General features: G+C 41.5%; 1 protein-coding gene across 3 annotated transcripts in view; it reads right to left on the bottom strand.

Annotated features, from left to right (window-relative positions):
* Positions 1–3,760: 3,760 nt before the first annotated feature.
* RBM27 (RNA binding motif protein 27) overlaps positions 3,761–16,291 on the bottom strand; it is a 71,833-nt gene continuing 59,302 nt past the window's right edge. For all 3 annotated transcript variants that reach the window (XM_029051058.2, XM_029051059.2, XM_029051060.2), the window contains 5 exons: positions 14,402–14,506; positions 14,108–14,299; positions 12,374–12,460; positions 8,877–8,987; positions 3,761–6,996 (listed from right to left, as the gene is read on the bottom strand). In XM_029051058.2, coding sequence (XP_028906891.1) covers positions 6,913–6,996; positions 8,877–8,987; positions 12,374–12,460; positions 14,108–14,299; positions 14,402–14,506 — 579 coding nt within the window. In that variant the 3' untranslated portion in view covers positions 3,761–6,912. The remainder of the gene's footprint in view (positions 6,997–8,876; positions 8,988–12,373; positions 12,461–14,107; positions 14,300–14,401; positions 14,507–16,291) is intronic.

Consider the following 16,291-nt stretch of genomic DNA (forward strand, 5'->3'; position numbering starts at 1 on the left):
ACATCTGAAAATCTTTTTTTATGGTATTTGTGATGTCCTTACTATGTGCCAAGCACTGTTCTAAACACTGGGGGGGACATAAGATAATCAGATTGGACAAAGCCCTGTCCCACATGGGGCTCACAATTAAAATCCCCATTTTACAGATGAGGTAACTGAGGGCCAGAGAATTGAACTGACTTGCCTAAGGTCACACATCAGACAAGTGGCAGAGCTAGGATTAGAACCCAGGTTCTTCTGACTCTCGGGCCCGTGCTCTACCCACTAGGCCACATTGCTTCTTACACATCGGTTCCATGAAAGTTTGGAACTCGGGAAAGTTTGCCATTTAGGTTAACACTGCTCAGACACCAATTGTTAAGAGCAGAAAGGTACATCCTAATGCCCAGCGCGACCTGTGCTTGAAATCTTTCTTGGCAGTAGCGGCGATGGTTCGCGCTGAACCTTGCGCTCTTCGCCTCTGTGTGAGCCTCTTGGGGCACATTCAGACCCAAGATGGCTCGTAAAGAATACAGGTGTTGTCTGCGTCCATAAAAAGGACTATCTGAAACCTCAGCAGCATATCAGACACCGTGCGCCATCAGACACCGTGACCCATTTTCAAGTCATCAAGCATGACACACAGCAGCGCTTTTCTAAGGATGGGACCGGAAGGTCTTTTCCATTTCCTTGCAAAAGTGAAGGGAAAAGCAAAAAGACGACCACCACCCACAAACTGTCACGGCTAGATTTATCAATAGCATAGGGGCAGAGCAACTGCCGAAAGTCTCTGATGGCTTCAGGAGTTTCTAATGAGATGATAGATCGCTGGACTTTAGAGCACGAGCTCGTCGTGGGCAGGGAATGTGTCTATCATACTGTACTCTCCCAAACACTTACTACACAGTACAGCAAGGGCTCACCAAATATGCTTGAATGAATGTATGGATAGATAGATGGATCTTTTGGCCTACGGCTTTTCCACCTTACTCCTTCACTCCTTACAAATTTCCAAGAAACACTGTACCCTAATGGGCACAAGGCAACACAATAAGAATTCAGTGTTCAGGGCATAATTTAGATACATTAGTCTTGAGGAAATATATCCCCCGATATAGCCGTTCACAATTCTGCTGCATTTTCAACGTCTAGGCCAGAGTTGGCTCAGCTAAGCCCTCTTTTCCCCCCTTTCCCTCTGCTCCTCCCCCTCTCCCTTCCCCTCCCCTCAGCACTGCACTCGTCCACTCAACTGTATATATTTTCATTACCCTATTTATTTTGTTAATGAGACGTACATCACCTTGATTCTATTTATTTGCTATTGTTTTAGTGAGATGTTCATCCCCTTGATTCTATTTATTGCTATTGTTCTTGTCTGTCTGTCTCCCCCGATTAGACTGGTAAGCCCGTCAAAGGGCAGTGACTGTCTCTGCTCCCGATTTGTACATTCCAAGAGCTTAGTACAGTGCTCTGCACATAGTAAGTGCTCAATAAATACTATTGAATGAATGAACTGTGGCTCTTCTTCACTGTGTGGCTTGCAGTGACGTCGGGTGGCATAAGCTTCATTATTATTATTTTGCTGCCCTATCTTTTGTTAATCGCTCCATGCCGCCTCCACCATGGAACATCTCACCATTCTGCATAAAGGAATTCTTTTTTTTTGCTCTGCAGCTCTCAGCCAGATTACGATTCTGGTTTATGGCTCTTCATTTAACGGAGCTCTGTCTCCACCACTTAAGCATAACCCTGCAGAAGCGTGGGCTGGACCTGTCACCGCAGCCAAATTCAAGGACATAACAGAGCATCTGGAAGCTGAGGTCAGAGAGACTTTCAAATTTGCACGGCTGGGTGCATAATCAAAATTCTCGAACCATTCAAACTGGAGTTCCCAAAGGCAGATGACTGGGCTCTGGAAACATATATCCAAGATTGAAGGTGGACGATCAAGAACTGTTTTTCATTCATTCAATAGTATCTATTGAGCGCTTACTATGTGCAGAGCACTGTACTAAGTGCTTGGAATGTACACTTTGGCAACAGATAGAGACAATCCCTGCCCAATGATGCGCTTACGGTCTAATCAAAATGCTTTTCAGAATCTAGTTCTACAGATAGTTTGCGGAAAACAGGTTTGTATCATCTTGCTCCTGAAGTCTTACAAGGGACTAAGGAATTCCATTTGCGAACAAGAGTTGAATGCTGTCACTAAATGCAAGATGTAGGCAGCCCTGCCCCATGACGCAGGGATAAACGTGATAAAAATCTGAATCGAGAAGACTAATGCATTTCGGGGAGACCGACGGTGTGTTCCACCAAAATGGCAACAAGATAGCTCGGGCATGAATCTTCCGAAAGCCACACCAACTTCCAGAGCAGTTTCACACATTCTCCCTGGTTTCAACAGAAAGCGGCAAGGGGGGTTGGCAAATGCCAAATGCGACCTCAAACACTGAAGGACCGTTCGTCCCATCACTCCTTCTCTAGGAAGGACTTTTGAGGAGGAAGGATGGCAGGCAGGATGGTGAGTTGAAATGAGGATGAAACAGGATAGAGGGGGAAAAACGCTTTAAGGAGAAGAGGAAGTTAAGTCTCAGAGGCATAACAACGCGTGACACAATAGATCGATCTTCTTGGGTTCAGCAGTTGGATATGGGGTTACTCTTATGAGAGAGGTTTTGAGACGATCTTGACAAGAGAAAGAATATGGCACCAGGAACTATAAGTAATTAAGAGCACAGAAAAACAAACTTCCACAAACACTGAGAGGAACAGTTGGTTACTCATCAGTCTTACTGAACATGCATGCACACACCAATAAAAAATTCCATCATTAGCATTTTTGATCCGGAAAGACAGCCATTCTTTTGTTCTCCTGAGACGGGTTTAACACATCACTATGTACCTGAATTGATCTGACCTTCCAGAGGGGAATTAAGTTAAAATTCAGAAAGACCCTCCATACAAACTTCCCTGGCTTTGCCACTGACAAACGTGTGGAACGCATTTGCAAAATCGCAAGCATTAGGAAAATAGTTTTCATCCAACAAATTATGGGTTGATCAAAAAACTCTCTCAATCATTTGTATAATTATCACTTGCCAATTCATATTCAAATTTTATGAAAATAAACTGATGTTCAGGGCAGTTCTTAAATGTTCTCTCATTACAAATCAATCACAAAGCTCAAAGAATGACTTTTTAAAACCAGTGCATTTCTCTGAAACTTCGGAACATTTTCAAGTGGGAAAGATGCAATCCCATCTCCATTAACCTTTGCACTGCTTCTACCGTTTCGTTGCCATCGGTGCCAGTTTAAAGAGAATAAAACATTTGGAATCTTACCAAACTTGAAAAAGAAGTTCATGATATCCTCCTGGAAACACTAACTCTGAGGCAGGAAACATCCTAACTGTTGATGTGAATACTGGAAATCTCTTAAAATGAATCCCTATTTACCTTTTCACAATTTGACAAGATTCCTTGAATACTGTGTTTTCATTTTGGATATTTACTTCTATCTTATAAAATATAGATTTGCATATACTCTAAAAAGAGCTTCTACGATTGCACCTGAAAACTGGAAAAACTGTTAAAAGTTCATTCTATTAATTAATAGCTGTTTTATAACGCATGTTCCCTTTCCCTGTCTTGCGTGAAAAGCTGTCTCCCCCAAAACCCTCCCTCCGCACCTCTCTCAAGCACTCTCTCTCTCTCTCTCTCTCTCTCTCATGCGCTCTCTCTCTTTCTCTCTTTACAGACCAAACAAGTATTGCAGCTCTTTTGGTGATTGTTATAATTTTTGGAATGGTTCGTAAATTTTCAAATTATTTTTAATTTGCAACATTTTTACCTTTTTCTTTTTTTTTTTAAATCTTGAACCATTCCATATTATATCTTTATTGCAAAAGTCAACATGCTTCTTAGAAATTCAGATTGTAATCAGTAAAACAAACATTACATATATGAATTTAAATGTATAAACAGTTAGAAATTCAACAATATCTCCTATAATACTATTACACAAGTTCACAATTTTGTAAAAACTATAATACAGGCATACTATACATTGAGGAACCACTATTCCTTTTCACATGATTTTTTTTTTCTTTAATAACAATCCATGAGTGTGGATCTCTCTCACCTTAACTGGACATTTCAAATTTAGGAAATATTTTCACAGCTAAGAAGATCAAGTCATAACATGAGGAAGTTGAAAGTGACCCCTGGGTTTTAACATCGGCAGATAGTGTAGGCAAACGGCTTGGGGTGGTAATATTTCATTTTTTTAATTGACTGGAATGCTAATTATGAAGAACCAAATATACTTCCGGGGTGGTGGACAGTTTCATAAAAGCGAGAAAAAAATAAAACCGAGCTGATGTTCTTTGCCTGCTTTAAAAATAAATCCTAAGACGTAAACAACAAAGTACAGAAAAAAAAAAATCTTAGCTTTGGCTTCTAAAATAACAGAATAAAAACGAGCTCTAACAAATCCAATCACCTGCATTCTCTAGTATCGATAGCCTGCTGCTGAACTCAGTTGAGGTTTGAAGCTCTCAGAATTACATTTAAGACGCCTCGAGTCTTCATATAGTGTCGCCAGGATCCCGTGACATGTGTTTATGGGAGGATTTTGTACTTTACTAAAGAAAAACGTTTATCTGCCCTTCAACCTAACGCTCTCCTCTTCCTTTCTTTTGTCTCTCACAAGAAACAAAATCCCAAATTTGGATAGGTCCCTCAGCTCCTCACTCTCTGAACTAGAGGTCTAAAAAAATCATATGAAAAGGAATCCCACTTTGCCGAACTGTCAGTCTACCAAAACTTCTCTTACAGCTCCATTCATTTACTGTAATTCAGTTTCCAAATACAAAAATACAACGATTCTTATTGAAATCTATACGCTGGTAGTTTTAGTACACAAAAAACCAAATTATTTACAAAATTATACATTTTAAGAAAAAACTTTGTACAAAAAATATATAAATCCTTTGTTCCCTCTATCGTTTTTGAACAGTCAGGACTCAAAACAATGGATCTTTCAAAATATATACTGACTGAGCCTCAGACGTAAAGAAAATGTTATTAGAGGTGATGGGAGAGGAGCAAGATTTGATTCTTCTAGGTTCGCCACTCTAGTGCTTTTTCTCCCTTCAAAAGTTCATTTTAGCCTCAGTGTTAGTTAGAAGCCAGCCCTAACCTAGAAAGAGGAGTTCTTAGTTGGAAAGGAAATAAAAAGCAAATCTGGTTTTGCCTTAGGAAAGCGGTAAAGGAGAAAGGACCAACTAAATTTAGGATTTAACTTCACGACGCTAAGTAAATCCAGACCTCTCACGGTTTTTACGTTTCTTGCTCGACTGTTCTATCTGTAACCCCAGATTTTCAAAAAACACACACTCTGAATGCATGTCAACACAAAGCATCCTCTGAAAATAAGTTTTAAAAATTTTCACGGCACACTAATGAAGGTGTGAAAATATGAATAAACGCGTGAACACACTCGAAACAGACACTCTATATCTACGCTGATCATATTTCATTTCCTCAGTGGTTGGTACAGTGTATTGGTTTTCTTCTATTCTGCCACTCAGCACTCAGAACACAGAGACAGTAAATTTACAAATACAGTTACTTAGCGGATAGAGTCTACTGGATAAATTTACCTAAGAGAGAAAACTGTTTATTGAACGGGACATTTAAGCTCATGGACAGCGAAAGCCACAAAGTTATGAATGGTCCTATGATCAAAACCCAACTATTACTTCCCATTTCTATTACCACACGTACTCCATTTCCTACTGACGCTTCCCATCTCCGGCCCCCATCTCCCCGCCACGGTCTAAATTTAGGACGGTGGTGGGGGGGCGACTTGGAATCTCTCATGGATGTTTCTGGTTCCCCCAAGCAGAACTGCACTTGAAAAGTAATCTGCCTAAAACTGGAGCTAAATCCACTATTTAGGAAGTATTTCTCCGTTCTCCAAGTGCTGCTCAGTATTTCATTAAGGGACCCGGCTTTTGTGGATGAAATTACTATCTTTGACTACTGTACAAGTCTGGCCTACTGATAAAGAGACCGGAGATCAGCAGAGAGGAAAAGGAGTTGGAAAGCAAGCAAAAACGGTAGTTCAGTGTTTTATATTTTGAGGACGTTAAAACAGAGCGATTTAATCATGTCTAAAAAAAAGTTATATGCAAAATGACTGAATTGAGTCTGAACTTACAGACGCTCCGGAAAGAATGAACAATGTAAGACTGGAAACATACTAATGACGCCATCATCAGTTTCACAACATTTTTGAGAAAAACATAGGATACGGTGGATTTACATGGAAAGAGTACTGTGGAGCATTATACACGTATTGTGCAATTTATGTGCATAGAAAAACCCTGAAAAAAATTCAGATTGATTCATGTCAGGCTCCTCCTCGTTAAAAAAAACCCAAATTATAATTTGCTTTCAAGATGAATCTCGAAACGAAAAAAAGGGGTTTCAGTCAAAAATATTTCCCACAGTGCGATGACCCCTTCATACTAAAACTGAATCTGAGAATTAGGAGATTCCAGACAACTGTGATATTTAATGTCATTTTATCAATAGTTTATAATATAAAATAAAACTTCAAACACCCTGTCATCTATATCACAATCCACAGTCAATAGCAACAAAAGTAGATGGTGTGGGTGAAGAAGGCTCTAGAAAACACCCAGAACACGCCCATGGTTCTTCAGAGCTGCGTGAAAGTCACTAGGCCTTTGGCTACTTTAATATCACAGGTGGTTATGAGATGTGTTTCAACAGCAGCATGCTGTTTTGAAATCTGTGTGTTCTGAATAGAAAAGAAATATTTGGCTCATTGACTCCTTAAATAATTTTAAAAAGATGTTCTTCTAAACAGTATCCTTAAAACTATACAGCTCCCATCGGATTTCATCTTCGCCAAGAACGAGACTCATATTCATCTTCGTCTTCGTCGTCGTCATCGTGCAAAAACAAATCCGAGGTTTCAGTCTCCTAGGAAAGAGAAGGTATAATTTGCTATTAAAAAGTATGACGGGATGCCGGCGACATAGGGCATGGAAGGGGGAGAGGGGCCCAAATCCCAAGGGGCTGGAAATAACAACAAGGATGGAATTTGTCAAACGCTGTTCTAAGCACTGGGGCAGACACAAGTGAATCAGGTTGGACACAGGTTGGTCACAGTCCCTGTCCCACATGGGGCTCACAGTCTTAATCCCCACTTTACAGATGAGGTAATTGAGGCCCGGAGAACTGACTTGCCCAAGGCCATACAGGAGACACACGGTGGAGCCAGGATTAGAACCCAGGTCTTTCTGATTCCCAGGCCCATGCTCTATCCACTAGGCTATGCTGCTTCTCCCAGTATGGGCCCTGGACCTGGGGGACCGGGAGATGGTACAAACGTCCCATCAGGGTCCTAATCCTGGGGAAAGAGGCTAGTGAGTTCAGCCCTGTTCGGGTCCAGAAGCCCAGCCCATCCCCACCCAGTCTGCCCTGAGCCTATCAAAGCCCAGGCTCGGCCATGAGGGTCTAATCTAACCTGAACCACAGCATCCCCCAACCGTCACTGCAATGATTTTAGACGTGTAAATGGAAGAAATTTCCATCACACAGACACTGCAAAATGAATATTGTACATCGCCTCGATTCTATTTAGTTGCCATCGGTTTTTACGAGATGTTCTTCCCCTTGACGCTGTTTAGTGCCATTGTTCTCGTCTGTCCGTCTCCCCCGATTAGACTGTAAGCCCGTCAAACGGCAGGGACTGTCTCTATCTGTTGCCGACTTGTTCATCCCAAGCGCTTAGTACAGTGCTCTGCACATAGTAAGCGCTCAATAAATACTATTGAATGAATGAATGAATATAATGAATAAAACTTTTTTTTATGATATCTGTTAAGCGCCGACTATGTGCCAGGCACTGTACTGAACGCCAGAGTACACGCAAACTAAACAGGTTGGACATAGTCCCTGTCCCACATGGGGCTCACAGTCTTAATCCCCAATTTACAGATCAGGTAAGTGAGGCACACAGAAGCTAAGTGATTTGTCCAAGGTCACACAGCAGAGGTGGGATTAGACTGTGAGCCCATTATTGGGCAGGGATTGTCTCTATCTGTTGCCGAACTGTACATCCCAAGCGCTTAGTACAGTGCTCTGCACATAGTAAGCGCTCAATCAACACTACTGAATGAATGACTAGAACCCAGGTCCTTCTGACTCCGTGCTCTATCCACTAGGCCACACTGCTTCTCAAAATTACTATTAACTAGGAAAAAACAAAATAAAAAATGGTAGCTTTGGGTTAATAATTTCACTGTTACATCTAAAAGAAGGAAAGCAAAGCATATGTCCTTAATTTTCAAATGCTTGCTGGATTTCAGGGAAAAAACATGAAATTCATAGCCAATAGTCTTGGCTATGGGTGTCATCACTCTGTAGGGGCAAGAGAGCTCTGAACCATTCTATACTGTTAACCAAATCTGTACGTTTCCCCTCCAACAGCTTCCAATTAGACAATCTTGGCTCTAGAGCAGAGAACGGTTAAGTTGTTAAGTGTAGAGCTTTTGTGGGGAGGGGGTGCCTACATTCACCTTCTGGTTCATTTCTAATTTCAAATTTTAAAAACATTTATGAATCTAGGACAGGTCTATACCACTTCTAGAAAGGATAGCACATCCTTACCTAACTTTTATAGGTAATAAACATACACTTTATTTTATGATTTCTTTTTGAAATGAATCCACTCCTTTAAAATAAAAAAACCTGAAGCCAATTTTACAAGACTATATGACATTCTGCTTCATTCCTATTCAAAACGGATAATCTTTGTCTTAAAGAATGGAAAAGGGTGGGGGGGGGGCTAATTTTACCTCTTCTTTGACTTCCTCCTCCTCAGTTTCTGTGGATACAGATGGTACCTTAGGTTTATGCCATGATATCTGCAATCTACGGTCCTTGAATTTTGATCCTTGGTTAGCAGCCTAGAAGGTATTTTAGAAAAAAACAAAACATGTACACAGATGAATTCCTTATCCTTCAAAAATGAAATGTGCCTTAAAGGGACAATGATGCAAATATATATGACATTAACTAGCATTAATAGTCAAAAAAAAAAAAAAGATTTACCTATAACCAAAACTTTACTAAATCCTGAAAGGTGGAGTATTCACTCTTTAATATTTAAGATTGATTTACGCTTCAAAGACGTACCATTTTCCTCTTGATTAAATGTACAGTGCTCTTTACTAAGACATTTAGGTGTCTCAAAGTTAAATTTAAAAATGAGTTACCTCCACCTTAAAGTATTTTAGAAGGTAGCGCATTGTAAGGGAAGGCCATATAAAGGGATTCATGTTCTTCATATTTTTTGTTGTAGCCATCAAAAGAGAAAGGTGACATCAACTGGGCTTCGCTGCTCTAAACCCTTGCTGACACACTTTTTTTTATGTTGTTTGTTAAGCACTCACTATGTGCCAGGCACTATACTAAGCGCCAGGATAGATATAAGCTACTCAGGTTGGACACAGTCCATCTCCCACATGAGGCTCAGAGTCTTAATCCCCACTTTACAGATGAGGGAACCAGGCACAGAGAAGTCAAGTGACTTGCCCGAGGTCACAGAGCACACAAGTGACGATCCAGGAACAGCTCGGCCAGAGAAAGATACATTCAGAGGGAACTCCTGCAATGATCTTTCTGGTAGGAGAGGGGTCGAGTCTCTGGGATTTCTAGTCACGGCCTGGGGAGACGCAGCACGGCCTAGTTGCAAGGTCCCAGGTTTGGGAGTCAGAGGACGTGGGTTCTAATCCCGGCTCCGCCACTTGTCTGCTGGGTGACCTTGGGCAAGCCACATAGCTTCTCTGTGTCTCAGTTACCTTATCGGTAAAATGGGGAGTACGACTGTGAGCCCCATGTGGGACAACCTGATTACCTTCTATCTTCCCCAGCGCTTACAACAGTACTTGACACATAGTAAGCGCTTAACAAATAACATTACTATTATTAGTCAGATCTAGCTTCTTTCCTCAATCGTGAGAGTCTTCTGTCTGAGAACAACGGGCAAGCCCGTCATTTTCAGTGTGGTCTGAGATGTGTGTGGAGGTCGAGAAGGGAACTCCCGGCTGAAGGAGACTGCACGTCTTTCTGTTAATGGCCCGCGATGAATCTCACTTAGTGCTGCGGCATAGCATTTAGTGAGAAGCAGTATGGCCTAATGGAAAGAGAACAGAACTGGGAGTTGGGAGGCCTGGGTTCTAATTCCTACTCCGCCCGTTTCCTGCCTTGTGACCTTGAGCAAGTCACTTAACGGCTCTGGGCCTCAGTTTCTTCATCTTTAAAATGTGGAACCTTTAGTCTCTGAGCCCCAAGTGAGATAGGGACTGTGTCTCGTTCAATTTCACTAGATCTGCTTCAGGGCTTAGAATAATACCTGGCACGTAGTAAGTGCTGGGGTACGCAAAAGCTAATCAGGTTGGACAAAGTCCACGGCCTACATAGGACTCACAGCTTTAATCCCCATTTTACAGATTATATAACTGAAGCATGAAGAAGTTAGGTGACTTCCCCAAGGTCACACAGCAGCACATTGGCAGAGCTGGGATTAGGACTCAGGTCCTTCTGACTCCCAGGCCCATCCTTTATCCACTAGGCCACGCTGCTTCCCATTTTATAAACTGCTTTCTTACTGGGTGTGCCAGAAAAACGGTTAACTCAAGAGCTGACGCTCCAGTTGGAAGATTTCCAGTGTTTCGCAAAGAGTACAACCACAGCGTAATTGCCAATAGTACAGGGAAATGGCTATGCCTAAATAAGCATAAAGAACTTGCCAGAGAAACCTTAATGCCCTCAAAAAGTCGGTCCTCTTGCAGTTCCACTTGTCTTTGCAGCTGAAGCCCTGGTATTTTTTTTTTCCATTTAAGAGGGGATCACAACGGTTTCTAGTCTGAATCTACAACCCAGGTCAGTCTGTACACTGCATACTATGCATCTACACTTCCTGCAAAGTTCACAATTTTATCTCCATCCGTTCAAATCTTTTAACTTTAAAGTTGCAGTTTCTATAAATTCTCAGTGAGCTTCTGGTAAACAAACACCAGAAGTTGACTGAGAATTTATAGAAGCTACACTTTTCCTAAAGAGTAAAATTTTTTAAAAAAAAGAGACTCGACAATCACTCTGACAAATACCCAGAGAAACCAGCTCATTTTGCAACATAAACACCCTTATTAAAAGCAAAATTAATAGGCAACTCATAGCCGTAGATGTCAGCCTCATGGAGTAATGGGGGTGTTGACAACTCCTTCCCAAGGCCCCGCAGCAGTTCAAGCTTGTCTCCCAGGCTTTGCCATCCCAAGTCTCTGGTAAGACATGAGAATTAACCATCCAAAGGATCCAAAATGGGGGTTTTCTGGCTTGTCAGCTCTTTGAAGCCTTCCTCCTGCTCCCATTGACTCCCCACTTAAAATCCCTGTCCCCTTCTTAGCCCCTCAATTCTCAAAGTGAAAGACTGATGCCTATTACTTGGAGTCTTCGCCTCCCCCTTCTAGATCTTGCCTCACAGACAAGTTGCAGACTAAATCGCTGCATCCAAGGGAGTTCTTCCAATTTTAATGGCTGATTTAGTAACCAGTGGCAAAATCAATAAGCAAATCACAGCTCTTCCATTACTAAAATTCCTTAAAACACTATTCATGCGATAGTCAAACCACAGTAAATTAGAGTTTAGACCATCCCTGACCACTAAATTCAGGATATGCTCTTCCTCATTAGTTGTCTCATAAAAATGTAGGTCAGATGAATAAAGAGGAAAATTACATTCATGCCATACATTCCATGACCTTTTGGGAAATAGTGACGAACCATTCTGGAAGCTAAAGGACTTTTTTCATCATATGGAAGATGAGAACAGGTCAAGTCAACATGGAAAAGCAGTAAGAAAAGGCTGATTGCTATCTGAGAAGTCTGCGGTAATTACATCAGTGGTATTCAGATGGCTTTTTATAAAGTTCTAGAATATCCAACATGGAGGATGGAGAAGAATTAGTGAAATCACCCGGGCAAGGAGAAATTTTTTATATTATAGCATATCGGCTAGATAGCTGCTACTCATAAAACTAAGCTATGTCAATAAGTGGGAAAAAAAAATCATGTTTAACTGGACCTGATTTGAAAAGGTCAGGTACAAATATTAATGCTCTTTTATATTACTCTGGAACATATAAAAAATGTTCTAAAATATTTCTGTGACAATAAAATATTTCCTTAAAAAGCTTCCCTTTAATATAAGTTTTCTTAAATTTTCCTATCCAAAGAATAATCTAGGTCACCCTATGAAAACAAACACACAAAGCTCTATTTTTCTACTTACATTTTCAGCTTCTGACCGAGACTTGAATGTTAAAACTACACTTAAAGGGGATTCCTCTTCTTGTAGGTCTTCAATATCACCAAATTTCTACAAAAGAGAAAGGTAAAGATGAAGAGCTAGCAGTTTGAAGGGTTTATTGTAGCTATAATCAGAAGTAAATTACATTTCCTGAATGGGGTACAAATGCCAACGGCATCTTCAAATTTGTATGAAAACTAAAAACCAAAAACAAAAACTTTTGAAATGCCAAATACTCCAGACACAAATAATTCTTCCAACACCTTCACACATTTTTGGAATTACATGTTCTTTTCCCTCCCAAGTCTCAATAGCTAATTTGAGATAAGCCACGGATACTGCAGAATTATTGTGGCAGCAACTACAACCTCAGGATTATTTTTAAAATATTAAATCCAAATTACTTTCCAAGTTCACATTTATTCTTTATATAATTAAGTATTATTACAAATTTCAAATAGCCTTCAGGAGGAGGTCCAACTGGTGACCACAGCAACGTGAAAAAACTGGACATCATAGTCTGTGATGAATATGTTGAGTTTGAATATTTATATATACTTGTCTATTTTCATCCTCTTTCCAAAGAAAACATTATACGATGAGGTCTGGGAGCAGGAACCTCAAGTACCGATCTAATACCATTTTATCTACCCTAGCGCTTTACACAAAATAAGTCCTTAATAGCATTACTATTACAACCTGATTTTAGGCTACGTCAAAACTAGTTCTTAGTTTCCCCTTTCTGTCGGCCTTGTTTCATGATTCCTAATTACTAATTCCCAAGTTGAATCCACGTGCACAAACTTGAATTATAATTGTATTTACACGCATACTCTAAATGGTACTTGGTGTTTCAAAACCGAATGAAGGTAGGAAGAATGAGGATACTTTTATGATCTAAAAATGGAAAACATTCAGTCTTTAATTGTTCTCTGGATTCAGTATAGGCTGCAAACAAATTTCCCTATCTGCTGCATATGCAGCTTTGTGGCATGAATGGTGGGGAAATTGGTGATAATCCTGCTATTCACAGCAAAGCATTACTTTTGCAGGACAAGTTGACAAATCCTTTACCTCGACCCCAAACTTATTCGGCAAGCGAATTGTGGCTGAATATTTAAATATCATTCGGAATGTGAACTTTAAAGATGAACAGCATTCATTTGGCCAACAAAGCATTTTGATAGGGTCACAATTCTTCTCCCTGTCTCTCAAGAGGCTGTCGGAAGCAAGGCGGCTGGAAGCATAGCAGCAGAAAAATGGTGTCGGAACAGCGGAAAGGGAGTTTACGGTCCAGAGAGGAGCTTACAGCTTTCATCGTGTTCTCTCCAGGAGGAGAACGTTCCTCTATTTCTCAACTGTGTTCTATCCCCAACACACAGTGAAACGCCTATGGAGAACCGGCTACAATTCCTTAGGTACAATTGTAGATTTTAACCCTGCAAGTCATTTTGTTCCCTTCGGACTTAACGGCTTTACTTTCTCTTGCCGCACAGATTAAATAAAGGCTGTTTCGTGTAAGGCAACGCACAACTAAATGCTCACTGGAAGACCTTGTCACCGCCAGTGAATTTATGGTATTTCAAGAAATCATCTACTGTTCTATCTGTAGGCTATAAAATGTCGAACGGAGCGGGTCTCCTCATTTTTCGAGCCACAGAAAGGTCTGAAGGAATGCAGATTCCAGCTGCTATTCATCAAATACGAGAAACTCACTGAGAAGTGCTGTAGCAATTCATCTTTCTCCTCCTCGATGAAGCCCGCGATGGTTAATGCTTTGGGGCGATGATCTACCACCATGTGGTTCAGTGAGCCCCTCCCTCTGGCTCCGCGACCTCGGCCGCGTCCTCTGCCTTGGGAAGACGTGGCCTTTCCTCGTCCTATGGGTAAGATCCCTAAACGGGCAGCCTGTTTCCAAACGAAGAAGAAGTGCGGTGTTATCGTTATCTCTTAGAAGAAGGGAAAAAACTTCACCTACAAGAGAAATGGGCCACCCCTCCCTCATCTCACCTCAACTTGCAATTGATTGAGTTTCTTCCTTAATTCTGTTGTATCTTCTCCAGAAGATAGTCTCTTGTGGAAGTCCATTTCTGCATCTAAGAGCTCCTTCTGTGCCTTCAGAAAAATAAATACTGCGAGTCAAAACTAACCAAAAATACACCAACTCGGGTTCTCCTACGCACGGAGAAATGGCTTTTGAAAAACATCCACAAAGTTAGTGTAGCGGGCAAAGTGATCATTATGTGCTATCCGTTTTATGATAGATTTATTAAAAATGGTCTTTTGGAAAAATCACCATTTGTTATGGATTAGGGAACAAGCTATTAGATAGTTATACAGGTAAATCTCTTAAAGAATTACAGCAATGCAAGACTGAGGATCCAAAGCAATAGTACTCTGTAAATGATATAATAAACTGAAAAAAATACCAGTACAATGAACCCCTTTTCTGGTTCATTCCTGCTCCGCGGGGTAGCTTTTTATTTTATTTTATTTTTTGTGGTACTTGTTAAGCAAGTGCCAAACACTGAACTAAGTGCTGGGGTAGATAGAACACAATCAGATTGGACATAGTCCCTGTCCCCCATGGGGCTCACAATCTAAATCGGAGGGAAGAGGATTTAATCCCAATTTTACAGTTGAGGTAACTGAGGCACAGGGAAGTTAAGTGACTTGCCCAAGATCACACACCAGGTAAGTGGAGGAGGTGGAATTAGAACCCAGGTCCCAGGACTGGGCTCTTCCCACTAGTCACACTGCTTCCCCAAAGAGCTGGGGTCAGGATAGTTTGCTCAGCATCCTCCAAAACTGGCTGCAGCTAGAGGAGGGCGAGAAGGACGAGACGAACCGAATAAACCAAGTAGATGGTAGGACTCAGTACAGCTAAGAGGTTTCTAAATTTCCAGATGAGGCAATGGATTGGGAAGATTAAACAGAGCAGGGGGGTTCCCTGCTTTAGGAAACACTAGGAGAGGTACCTGGCACTGAAGAGAAGAGGCTGGGGAATCAGGAAAGAGAAGAGACACACGTAGCTGAAACGTGAATGTGACAGGTCAAGGGAAAGATCCACACTGAGAGGGGGATGGGGGTAAAAGAAGGCAAGTGGATTGAAAGGAACAAGAAATCAGGATCGGGGAGCAGCACGGCCTAGCTGAAAGACCACGGGTCTGGGAGTCAGAAAACCTGGGTTCTAATGTCGGCTCTGCCACTTGCCTGCTGGGGTGACCTTGAGCAAGTCACCACTTCTCTGGGCCTCCGTTTCCTCATCTGTAAAATGGGGTGTTATTCTCTCTATTCTCCCTCCCACTTAGACCGTCAGCCCACTGTGGGACAGGGTCTTTGTCCAACCTATCTTATACCTACCCCTGTGCGCAGAACAGTGCACCTAGTAAGTGCTTAAATACCATCGTCATCAATATTATTTGTAGTAGTGTTATCAAGACAGGAGGAGTCTAAATGGGGCTCAAGCTCAGAAAACACTGCACAACAGAAGCCTGTGGTGAAGTTCTTTGTAATGGAATTTCGCCGGTGGTGTCCATAGCTGCCCACCTCGTAGGGACCACAGGAATGATTGCTCCTACAGGGTTTTTTTTTTCATATATTCCCAGGCTTGTTCATCCCTGGTCCCGGAAAGGATCCAAGAGTTTCCATTCGGGGCAGAAAAGACCCAAAATAGAGGCTTTCTGGACTACTAGTTCCTTGAAACCTGTTCCCTCCCAGCACCATCCCCATTAAAAACCCGTTCACCCTTGCCAAGCACAGCCACGAAAAGTTGGCACCGCTGCCGGTGTCGTGAGGGAAATTGCTCAGCAGTGCCAACTGTATAAGGTACCACCGCTCCATCATGGAAGAGCATTATTTTAAAGAAATCAGATCTCTATTATTATTATTATTAAAAAT

Source organism: Ornithorhynchus anatinus, chromosome X1 (genome assembly GCF_004115215.2).
Source record: "Ornithorhynchus anatinus isolate Pmale09 chromosome X1, mOrnAna1.pri.v4, whole genome shotgun sequence".
NCBI classification, from domain to species: Eukaryota; Metazoa; Chordata; class Mammalia; order Monotremata; family Ornithorhynchidae; genus Ornithorhynchus; species Ornithorhynchus anatinus.